We start from the raw sequence: 12,677 nt of genomic DNA, 5'->3' as shown, positions 1-12,677 counted from the left end.
CTCGGGCACACGGCTAACAACATTTCTGGCCTCCTCTGCAGTTAGCTGTAGCCGGTGACTGAGTTGTGGGCAACGGAATGTTGGCGGAAGGGATGGACACTACTTCCAGGCCTGGCCCATGAAACCTCCCGTAAAATCACCCTTATTCTCTCTTCCTTCGTCTGCTGGCTGGATGCAGAAAACGCAGCGGAGGACTGCAAGACCCAAGGGAAGAGCAGCCCTGCGTGGAAGGAGCCTGAGATAATGCCTGGGTAGAGCACAGCCCCAACCCCTGAGACACACCGGCTGTGTATGAGAGCGATGGTCTCTTACAGCCTGCCCTAATTAATACAACTAGTAACTCTTTTAGTTCAAGGGGACAGAGCTGTTCCCTCTCCTAACCAAAACTAGTGATTCATAAAGTCCACTTACGTTTCTTACTAGTTCTTGGCAAGTGCCACATTCACCCTATGGTGTCGGTTTCAGCCCATAGACTACGATGGCTTTCCACCAGATCATTTCTCAACCTTGGCGTAAAAATCCACTTGATTTCCTAAAGGCAAAGATCCAGTTCATCTTCTGTACACGCCATGATACACTTTACTCAGTGAGTGCCTGCTGAAGGAATGGGTCCTCTTCTTTGCATTGTTTTTATCTAATGCTTCAGCTCTAAATGTGGTCATGCCTGCCTAGGTCTATAAAGATAGGGGTGAAGTTCCTAGCACCCTATGTCTGTATCTGGTACTAATTATGAAGATTCACAGCACTCAATCTCTTTGGGACTCACTTTCTATCTATCAAATAAGGGTGGCTGGTTTCAATTCATTTAAAGTACTAAAATTTCATGACTATATAAATCCATTGTGATCTGCAAAATTATTTCACAACCATTATCTTTTTTTTTTTAATGTTTATTTTTGAGAGAGAGATGGGGGCATGGAGTGGCAAAGAGAGGGGGACAGAGGATCTGAAGCAAGCTCTATGTCGACAGCAGAGCCTGATGGAGGGCTTGAATTCACAGACTGTGAGATCATGACCTGAGCCGAAGTTGGGACGCTTAACTGACTGAGCCACCAAGGTGCCTCCATTATCTCTTTTCATACAGATGTCACCAAAATCCTTAATTCCTTAAAAATTCCTTTTATAACACTACTGTGGTTTCTAAGTATTTCGTTCTTAAAGCATGGACTTATTATCCTAAACTAATGTCAACTCACTTGCAGATGTCAAAAGTGCATTAAGATGATGGCCGAAATTCATCCCTCCTTCGTCCTACTCTGTCGACCCCAATTCTCTGCCATCTCCTAAGGTTTTGTCGGGTTTGACTACTGTCTGTCACTTCCATATCTGACCATTAGGGGCACACTCCCACTGTCAATCAACACAAAGCAGTCTGAAGATTTTAAAGAGAATTTTTACTAAAGTAATTAAAACACACCAGACTTCAAGGGCGCCTGGGTGACTTGGGCGGTTAAGCTTCCAACTCTTGGTTTCAGTTCATGTCATGATCTCACGGTTTGTGAGAGGGAGCCCCATGTCAGGCCATGAGCTGACAGTGCAGAGCCTGCTTGGGATCCTCTCTCCCCCTCTCTCCAAATAAATAAACATTAAAAAATATATGTACCAAATCTCATATAAAATGGAGTTACAAAAAAACCCTGCTAAGACACAGTTTCTCAACCAGTCTCTGTAGATGCCAAACAAAATGGATTCCTAACCTTGTTTCCTCCTTCATACAACAGGAGGTTATCAAAGTTAAATGAGTTAACACTTCCTCAGCACAACACTTGGCATACAATAGGTGCTCAATAAACAGTAGCTGTAAACCCTGCCGGCAGCTGGTCATAGAGCTTTCTTCACAGAAATAGGGTCTTTGGGCTCTGCCCTTTTCCAAGCCGTGTTTCCTTTGGATCTCTTCCAAACTCAAAGCTCTTTTGCAGAGGAAGGATGACTGTGAAGTCCTAAATTTAGCAAATGATCAAGCTTGCTCAAGATGCAAGCCCAGATCTTTTCAACGGGTTTTCTTTGAAAGCCTAGACATCATTCAGGCTTTTCCAAGGGAGAGACAGAGCTTAATTACAATTTTACACTTCCTGCTATTTCAAGAAGAACTCTACAACACATTTCTCAATGAAAATGAAGACACCTAGCATATCCTAGTGGAACTCGACTCAAACTAGGACACAGATGGGGCTCCAAGGTGTGGGTTTCTGCTCCAAGGTGGGTCTGATATGTTATAACCATTTTATAACATGCCTAAGTTCCCTATATATCCTTTCACCCATTAAGAACTAAAAAACCAGGAGATGGGGTCTTGCTTTGTGAAACTCCTCTGATTTTAGTTCTGAGAGCATATAGCTTTAAGAAGGCATTCCCGGGAATACCCCAGGAATTCTATCCACCCCCTCAGAATAGCAGGCAATTGAGTTAGTGATGGTGACTCAGGCAGACTTTTTAATCCTGATCTAAAGGAACCACCACAACTCTGGAGAGGGAAATAAAAAGGGAATCGAGTGGAAAAGGCCTCCACCACCAGATGACTCATGCTCCACCGTGTGACTCGCCCAGCACGTTACTCTGTTGCTAAGACATGGGGGACAGGTTCATTAGTCACTTTAATGAATTTTGCAAAGAAAGGATTCTCCCTATAAATAATCATGAGCTCTGTCTCTCTGGTGCTTGTGTGTGAGCTTGTGACTCACCTTTCCACCATGCCAGGCAGCACCAATCGTGTCATCTGCAAAAGAGAAAACAAAACCTTCGTGATGGCTGAGGATGCAAGCAACAGATAAAGAGTGAAGGAAGCTTCGCCCTCAAAACAGAAGGGGATCGCTAAACCACGCCCCACGCGAGACAGCAATTTATTTTATACGCTCTATATAATTTGGCTGTGGTAACAGTACATAAAAAGGAAATCAGATGAAATTACTGGAGATAACACTGGGAATGCTTTCAGTAAACTTGGCGAAAATGGGCCTTGCCTGAAAAGGAACACTGGCACACAGATCTTCAAATAATTAAGGGCCTATGGTGAAATCAGGACTCCCAAAACGCACTCCTGGAAAAAAACATCCGTTATGGAAAGAAATATCTGCCAACCAAGATTACTGACGATTTCTAACTTAAAAGCTCAAATGACCTTTTCCTACCAAAAAAGCGTTTAGAAGAATGCTGTCAACTGATGGCAAATGTTAAGTGTATCCTCACATTCATTCCCCTTGTTGGTCTAGCTAGTTGTGAGGAAAACTCATCCTTAACAACAACAAAAAAAAGACACCTGCATTTTTAAAGGGTGTCATAATTGTTGATTAAATACATATAATATGAGAGAGAAGCTACTTCTAAACTGTGTTTTAAGATATTATGAACTGGGGTGCCTGGGTGGCTCAGTCGGTTAAGTGTCCGACTTCAGCTCAGGTCATGATCTCATGGTTAACAGGTTCGAGCCCCATATCGGGCTCTGTGCTGACAGCTCAGAGCCTGGAGCCTGCTTCAGATTCTGTGTCTCCCTCTCTCTCTGCCCCTTGCCCACTCATGCTCTGTCTCTCATTCTCTCTCTCAAAAATAAATACATTAAAAAAAATTCTTTTTAAAGATATTATTAACTAGGGGCGCCTGGGTGGCTCAGTCGGTTAAGCGTCCGACTTCAGCTCAGGTCATGATCTCACAGTTCGTGAGTTCGAGCAACGCGCTGGCAGCTCAGAGCCTGGAGCCTGCTTCGGATTCTGTGTCTCTCTGTCTCTCTGCCCCTCCCCTGCTCATGTTCTGTCTCTCTCTCTGTCAAAAATAAATAAACATTAAAAAAAAATTTTTTTTAAAGATATTATTAACTAAGAAAAGTTAAGACATCCACTGGCTTGGTCAAGGCCACGTCACAGTTTAAGACTGAGGTTAGAACGTGAATTCTGGATTCCCAGATATCAAATTTCTTTTTTTTATTTTAAATCTTTATTTGAGAGAGAGAGAGAGAGAGAGAGAGAGAGAGAGAGAGTATGAATGGGAGATGGGCAGAGACAGAGGGAGACACAGAATCTGAAGCAGGCTCCATAGCTGCTGTCAGCACAGAGCCTGACGCAGGGCTTGAATCCATGAACTGCGAAACCATGACCTGAGCCGAAGTCAGATGCTTCACCGACTGAGCCACCCAGGTGCCCGGGACGTCATCAATTTTCTAAGAAACAAACGCTGCTTTGTCACATGCTTTGCATGCATGCCAAACACAGGAATTTTAAGCTTTTTATCTTGAATACTCCTATGTCTTAACGAAAACAGTACTTCGATGAGAAAGTAAATTTTTTTCTAGCAATATTTTGAAGAAAGGAAATGTATTCAGCTTTACAAAGGTAAAATCTGCAGCACTCCCAACCCAGATGTCAGGCCGGGAGCCTGCTGCATATACTTTCCCAGGAAAACCGAGTTCAAACTGACACTGTATCATGAAAGACTGACACAGCGCTAACTTTGAAACAAAGAAGTGTCTTCAAAGCCTAGGGGAATCATTTTGACAGAAGGTTTTGGATTTGGCCGAATCTTCTGGCCCAGATAAAAAAAGAAATGCTAAAAAAGAGTTTGGTCTAAAGCATTCTACATATCTCCCTCCTTCTTACATACAAGTCTACGTTTTTCGTATTAAACTTGTCTTGATAAAACGGGGGGGGGGGGGGGGATGTGCCCAGTGACTACATCCTATAGAACAAGATGTGACTAGAAGTAACATATGCAACTTCTTGGCCATGCCCTTAAAGGAAAGAAAACTACACGTCCTCCTCCTTGTCCTCCTCCTTACCGGTTCCTCCTCTTGAGGGTTAGAATGTTGATGTGGTGGGAGGAGCCAAAAGAACCCATTTGAACCTCATAATGAGAGCTGTGTGATAATGGTGGCAGAGCAAAGAGATAAAGAGGCAGAACCCCTGATGCCTGGAGAACTACCTACCTTGATTACCTATCCAGCTTTTTATCTGAGAGAAAAATAAATTTCTATCTTGTTTAGGCCACTACAAGGACTCTGTTACAGCGGCCAAGCCCTATTCTAACCCATAAAGTTGACCACTTATGTTGATAGAGACCAAGCAGTGTTAACATTTTAAGACTTAAAGATGAAACAATCCCCTTGGGCACCTGGGTGGCTCAGTCAGTTAAGCATCTGACTTCAGCTCAGGTCATGATCTCACAGTTCATAAGTTCAAGCCCCACACTGGGCTCCATGCTGACAGCCCAGAGCCTGGAGCCTACTGTGGATACTGCGTCTCTCTCTCTCTCTCTCTCTCTCTCTCTCTCTCTCTCTGCCCCTCACCTATTCACACACTCTCTCTCTCTTTCAAAAATAAATAAACCTTAAAGAAATTTTTATAAAAAGATGAAACAATTCCCAAAGCAAACTCACCCAGAGATTATGCTGAGCCCAAATGGCCTCCACTACTTTGTAATTTTTACAACACAGTCCTGTTTCTTCCCTTTTCTAGGTTTGCTGACCCAACTGAGGATATGCCCACGGGGCCTCAAACCAAACTGGATGGGGCCAAGTAAAAAAAACGCTGATTTCAGAGTTGATCTTTTCCACAGTATACTCACCTCCTCTCTTTTCAGATTAAACGACTCTTCCAACTTGCTTACACGTTTCCTAAGATTTCTCTTTTTATGGTACCCCATAGTAATTGCTCAAAATACAGCTACTGAACGTTTAGGCCAAATGTGCTACAAGTCAGGCCCAAGTTCATATCCCAGCCCTTTCACTTAACTAGCAGTGTGACGTCAAATTAGCTTCCTTCTCGTCTGCGGAGTCCGTATGTATTATTAAATAAAGAAGGCATCTCCATTACAGGTTATCATATTCTGAATCTCAAATGAGGTAATGTATATAATGGACCCGGCACAGAGCTCGGCACAGAGCAAGCCTCTGAAGAGAAATCAGCATCCCTTATTGCCAGCATGCACTATTCTTTCATGATGCAGCACCACTAAGTATCGGGGCCTCCTTTAAGCATGTGGTGCCCTACACAGTTCAAAGCCACAAACAGTGACCCATTTGAGGTCATCAAATTCAACCCACGACACAAGTTTCCAGATAGTTCTGTCAGTATTTAAAAATACTTCTGTCAGGATACTCTTGGAATTGTTCTAAAATTGGATTTAGTGACAACTGCACAACTCTGTGAATTCATTTACCATTCAATTGTACACTTAAAGTCGGTGAATTATACGGCTTATAAAATTATACCTCAATAAGGCTTTGAAAAGAATCTTCATCTTATGGATAAGAGTTAAAGATATGGAATCACAAAATACACTGGATGTTACTTTATCAAACCCAGGAGAAAAAAAGAGCTCCTAAAATGTTCTATGCATATCAACTTATGGTCTGAGCAACATGAAGTAATAAAGAGACATTCTCCTACTTAGTCGAGGCCATGTTCTTTACTCAAACCTGGGGCTGGCCAATAGGGGTGCACTACCTAGGAGGAGCACAGATACACATATAAACAAATCATTACAAGACACACTCTGAGTGTAAGGACAGAGGGCATTAATGCTTAGGAGCAAGACTCATCATGTCTGGGGTATCAGGTCGAGCTTCCCAGATTACATTTGAGTTAAGTTCTGAAAGAATAAACAGGAATTCATCAGGAGGAAAAAATATTCTAGCCGAAGGAATAGAATACAAAAAGGCAAACGGCTGTAAGAAACTACAATCTTTGCTATAGACCTGAGGCCTTCAAAAAAGCCTTTTGTTGAATGGAGCTTTTTATAAAGGAAAACATGCACATCCAACATGTTATATATGTCATTCAATCGGCATATTATACCACATCATGGACAGCTTCCCATGCTAGTATAAATGGATGTTCTTCAGGCATATTAACAGTTGTGGAGTATTTTGTGATAAGGATTGATTATATGCATTTCTAGCAACATCTGAAAACATTTATTTAGCACATTTCATCAGGGACCATAACGCTTAGCTAATGTAAGAGGTCCCCCAAGCAGTCTGTGGAGAGAAGCTATCATTCAGTCCTCTAAGTCCTGAGACCACCAGAATCAGAATGAGTAAGAAGACTGATAATAAACACGCTCCCACCCAAGGGCATGAATATATGTGCGTGTGCATGTGCACACATCTATGTAACAGGAAATGAGACCTGTTAACTGAAGAGTAGCTAAGTGGAGTTCAGTTCATAGGGGTAGCCACTGACTGTTTAGCCTTCCGACACAAAAGGAGAGAAGAAGGGATAGGATTTGTGGGCAGTGATCTACCCGGAAAACTACCAGGAAAAGTCTACAAAATCTGTGGATGGATTCTTTTATTCTGACCAGGGATCTCAGAACCATCTGACTATTACCTAGTGGTTGTGCAGAGTTTTATAGTTCAATTAAGATTTTTTTTCTATGACATAAATTTATACTCTTAAATATAATCCAATAAGAAATACCACTTTGGCTGGGATATTAAAGAAATATAAATGCATGCATTGGGAGCTATTTTTTTCCTTACACTATGTACATGTCATACATTAAATGTTTTCTTTCTGAATGGCAATAGTTATCCATAATCGGAGACCAAATAAAACCCCATTTGATAGAATCTTACTTACAAAACCACATTAATAGCTAAACACTAAATGTTTTCTGGATGGTCTTCAATGTATGGACACATTCAAAATATACCCTCCCGCTCCCAGCTTTATTAAGATAGAACCGACATAGAACATTGTATTAGTTTAAGCTGTACAACATTAACAATTCGATAGATGTAGATACTGCAAAAGGATTACTGCAATAAGTTACCATCAAAATTATGGAACGCTGCAAGCATTTCTGGGTCACCTTGCATATGGGCCATGCTAATCTTCTCCACATCATTCCAACTTTAGGATTTGTGCGGCCGAAGAGAGCTCCAAAAAGTATTCTTTATAGATGTGAGCTAACACTCAACAAGCTTAAATAATTTAGCACAAAGACAAAGGAAAAAACAGTGTGCTCGATGTCTAGCTATTAAAGGGCCAGAAATATTTGTTGGATGCTCAATGACCAAATAATCCCTCAGGTCCTCTCGGGAAAAAGTTCAGTTCTTTTTAGAAAAATTCTTTTGCATTGTTCGTTGGCTTCTCCTCTTAAATTCTGGCTCTAAACTATTTCTCCTTGCCACACAATGGACCAGCTTTTTGACCTGCCAAATAGGAACAACCCTGAAAAGCTTGAGGAAAGTTAACTTGAAATCTGCATGCTTTTATAGCACTGACTAACACCTCGTTCTATACTTAAATTCTCTCCTAATCGGATTATAAGTCATGATAAATTCAACGTCAAGCCTTCTTTGGCTGCATATGTGTACACAAATAACAATACAAATAAGCAGAGAAGCTTCCCTATGTTCACATCAAATTGCATTCTCTTTGACATCAAGTTTTACATAGGATATTTTAACTAAGCTATTAGTACTCTCATTTTACTTTGTATGCATCAATTGGTATCTTGATATCTGGTTATTTATACCATGTACCAGCGTTTCTGTGAAATCTCACTATCTATCTGAACTCCATTTCACAGCTCACAAGCTGTTTCTGGAGTTAACTCAATATGCTAATTTTAGGCCATCTGCAGGTGATAATTGCCGTACCAGGAAATTTTTTTGTTCCTCTTAAGATACCGCTTAAATAAGGTTACCATAACTTGTGCGTTCAGTGGTTAAGAATATTAGAAAGGTACCAGTAAACGTGATTTTTGGACTTGTTTGCGTCTGGGTTGAAGTTATTTCCAAAAGTATACAGCAAACAATTTAAATTTAATTTTTGTCTAAAAAGTGGCAAAAGTTGCTGCAGTAGTACCTCTACAGCAATGAAAGCTTCAAATCTTTGCGGAAAAAACAAGCATTTCCTATTTATATATATATATATTTTTAGTGACAGTTTCATTAATCCTCACCACAAAAAAAAAAAGTCACAGAAGCTTAAAGTCAAAGGAAGAAAGGCCAATATATATTATATGGCACCTAGATATTGCATCACTCTGTGTGCCAGCTGCCCATAGAGTATACAAATACACAAAGATACACAAAGAAAAGTTAAGATAAATGAAAAGCCTTTAGCAATGCCAGCTCAATTTAGAATTCCTTCTGGGCATACCACATATTCATTCTCAAGATGAGCACTGGGTGTTGTATGTAAGCCAACTGGACAATAAATTGTATCTTCAAAAAAAGAGTGAAATATTTATTGGTACTTATTACCACAGCTATGTATATTCTGGCCGGGAAATAAATAAGAGGCTGATTTAGCTTATAAACCATCAAAATCTGTTTCATTAGATCATTTAGTTGAGATACCTGACTTAAAAATGCATTGGCGGGCCTAAAAAAAAAAATTTCTGAAAATGTTACATTAAAATATAACCATCTTAGTGTTATAAATACTGCTCACATTTTTGGCAATTACGTGCACTGCTTTTGTAATTAGAAAAGCCCCTACAATTAACACTATTTCTAAAAGAAATTAAAATGAATAATTTTTTCTTCTCTTTCACTTCTCTGGCATCAGTAATCAAGAGCTTATATAAGGAACTTTATTTTATACGCAATAGTCAATTTAGGTTTTCCTGAGTTTTAGTTTATCATGAAAACTTGTAACACAGCAAATTACACAAATTATGCAAATTCTCTTACAAGCAAGTGATTTATTTTTACAATCAAATAATTTTTGTCTCATGTAACCTCTGGCATTCAGTCAGTTTCTACAGAGAACAGTACAAAGAAAATACTACCGCATTATGCTCAAAAAAGACAACCAAAAACCCAAATGGAAAGATTAAAATTCAAGATAACTTCGTAAAATAAGACAACAAATACTGTCACTTGTACCCACCATTATATATAAATAGAATTTAAAGTATAACAACTTAACCCTAGAATCTGGGCAAAGTCCCAAGAATCCAGGCTATTCGTATAAATAATTAGGACACCACAGATAGCCACTCTGTCCACGTCTGCCCATCTTCTTACCCCAGAGACACCTGCTTGGAGTAAACAGGATCTAAGTTCAAGCAAGTGAAACATGAACCCATAAAATTAGAAGGAAGCAAATACAAATGCCTTATACAAGTTTTCAACTGGAATCATTAACAGCAGTTTACAAAATCCATAGTCTGATTGTGAAAAGAACCACATAAAGTAACAATAATGTTATGCCATCCCTCTTTGGGAGAAATGAGGGTGACTCACTGGAAGTCATGCTGGAGTGGCACGGCACAGTTTTCCTTGAGAAGCTGTCATGGGAGCTCTGTCATACTGAGAATACAACTTCATTAGAAATTCTTTGAATCTCACCTATATGGCTAATGGAATATTTACTGCACAGGGGGTGAAAAGCTTAATTAGGTAAAAATTTTCAAGTGCTTTGAGATCTCCAAGTATTGTTTGATTTTCCTCTTTGGTAATGTTTTAAGTCTTTGTGGAAGGGTAGGTAAGAGCCCTCCTTGCCATTCTCCCGCCCCACCACATACTACTTAGCCTGAAATTCAACCCCCATTTTTCCTTTTGTAGTCAATTGTTTTGATACATGTTAAAATAATGGAACTAAAGAAAAATAAAAGAACTTTCCAGAACAGAGGGGTGCATGCCAATGGATAATAACATAATCAAAAGCCATAATCTACAAATGCTGAAAAAAGTAAAAAGCACATATACACAGCATACACTGCTTTTCCAAGTTTGGCATGTTACAATTTGCTAAGAGTTTCCATTCCTTAAAATTTTGCCCAAATAAGCTGACTTCTCAAAAAGTGACAATTTTAGGAGAAAATAATTTCTAAAGTTCTCAAAGAGATTTTTTTCAAAGATTTTATTTTTAAAGTATCTCTACAGCTAACGTGGGGCTCAAACTCACAACCCTGAGATCAAGAGTTGCACACTCCACTGACTGAGCCAGCCAGGTACCCCTTCAAGGAGATTTTTACATTTTCACCCCAAAATAAGGCATTTCTCCCATAAACCAGCTTTGCTTTGAACTGGAAAGAACCTGAGAAACAATCTACAACTACTCGCTTTTCACACAAAGAGTGGTCCTCATACAGTTAGGCAAAACCATCATTTTGCAGTTATGCTCAAAGCAGCCTGTTACCAGGAGACCCTAAGAGCCAAATGTACCCAATTATTTGAAAATTGTTAGGAGCATAATGACAGCAGCTCTCAAAATGGATGAAAAGACTCTAGGCACTAACTTGGAATGTCTTCATCTAGAAAAGCCCCAAGTGGGGGGTCAGAGCTGAGAGTCATACTCTTCCTTCCTACAAGTTATTAATTTCCCAATGTTGTTAACTTAAATTCTTGGGGCTGGGTGGAGGAATACATTCTTAACATAATGCCTAAATTAAATACAATTAGATGGCTGCACAGAGATTCCTCTTCCCCAGGATTTCCAGATTAACAGAGGGCTCCCTCTACTGGTACCATGTCACACGCCAAAGGCAAATCCAGGTAAGGAAAAGAAAACCAACGCTTCTGTGCTTCTCATCCATCCAAACATTTATTATCTACACCGTGGGCCGGGCACAGCACTATACCCTCCCGGCTGAGCCACATACAGTGAATATATACTGGCATTAACAGGAAAAAAACAGCTTTTCAAAAGCAGGCAAAGCACACCAAGTGCTCTGATTTCAGATAATCATAGGGATGGAAGAGACCAATTTAGTTAAAACCGTTCTAATCCTTCAAGTCCATGAAGCAGGTTTTCAGTTGGAGTAGACTGAATATCTGGGGTTGCCTGTACAGGGGGGTACAAACTCAAATGCCTGGAAGGATTGGGCAACATATACGAGCACAGTGAGTCGGGGAGCAGGGCTGGGTGGGGACGGTGGCGACCTGGAGAGGGCAGGCCTCATTACCCAGCACACTCACCTGCTGGCCACTCTGCCCTCCCCACTTATACTGTCATGCCACACTTCAGGTCTGCGTTACCTCATCTTCAAACTTTCTCCCAAGAGAAGCTAGAAATGTGGGTGTGAAATGTCCCAATTAAAAAAAAAATTTTTTTTAACGTCTATTTAATTTTGAGAGGGAGAGACCGAGCAGGAGTGGGGAGGGGCAGAGAAAGAGGTGGGGACACAGAATCCAAAGCAGGCTTCAGGCTCTGAGCTGTCAGCACGAGTCTGATGCGGGGCTCGAACCTACACACTGCGAGACCATGTCCTGAGCCTAAGTCAGCCGCTTTACTAACTGAGCCACCCAGGCGCCCCTGAATTGTCCCAATTTTGAAACGTGCACTAAGTGAAATACGTTGGTAGGGCATGTGCAGCCCAGACTACTCGTTTGAGCCTTCGGCCTAGAATCAGAAGGGAACTCCCCTTTTGCCCATTCCACTGCTGGTGGGTCCAAAGGGTATAAAGTTCTCATGATTTCCTTCAGTATAAATATCCATAATTGATCTACGTCCAGCCTTTTAGGGCCACATACAGTAAGTGGGTTGCTTATTCCCAAAGAAAGAAGATTTTCACTTTTTTTTTTTTAATTTTTTTTTTCAACGTTTATTTATTTTTGGGACAGAGAGAGACAGAGCATGAACGGGGGAGGGGCAGAGAGAGAGGGAGACACAGAATCGGAAACAGGCTCCAGGCTCCGAGCCATCAGCCCAGAGCCCGACGCGGGGCTCGAACTCACGGACCGCGAGATCGTGACCTGGCTGAAGTCGGACGCTTAACCGACTGCGCCA

The 12,677-nt window shown here is 40.8% G+C and overlaps 1 protein-coding gene and 1 non-coding gene across 2 annotated transcripts in view; both read right to left on the bottom strand.

The window, feature by feature from the left end:
* Nucleotides 1–12,677, bottom strand: part of HSD17B12 (hydroxysteroid 17-beta dehydrogenase 12) — a 167,614-nt gene that overhangs the window by 23,037 nt on the left and 131,900 nt on the right. The window contains exon 7 of the mRNA XM_047878031.1: nucleotides 2,682–2,716. Coding sequence (XP_047733987.1) covers nucleotides 2,682–2,716 — 35 coding nt within the window. The remainder of the gene's footprint in view (nucleotides 1–2,681; nucleotides 2,717–12,677) is intronic.
* LOC125147259 (U6 spliceosomal RNA) lies at nucleotides 7,766–7,871 on the bottom strand. Its single transcript, XR_007145092.1, has one exon. It is a non-coding gene; the product is annotated as a U6 spliceosomal RNA (small nuclear RNA).

This window comes from Prionailurus viverrinus, chromosome D1, assembly GCF_022837055.1.
Source record: "Prionailurus viverrinus isolate Anna chromosome D1, UM_Priviv_1.0, whole genome shotgun sequence".
Classification (NCBI taxonomy): Eukaryota; Metazoa; Chordata; class Mammalia; order Carnivora; family Felidae; genus Prionailurus; species Prionailurus viverrinus.
This window is presented reverse-complemented; position numbering and strand designations above follow the sequence as displayed.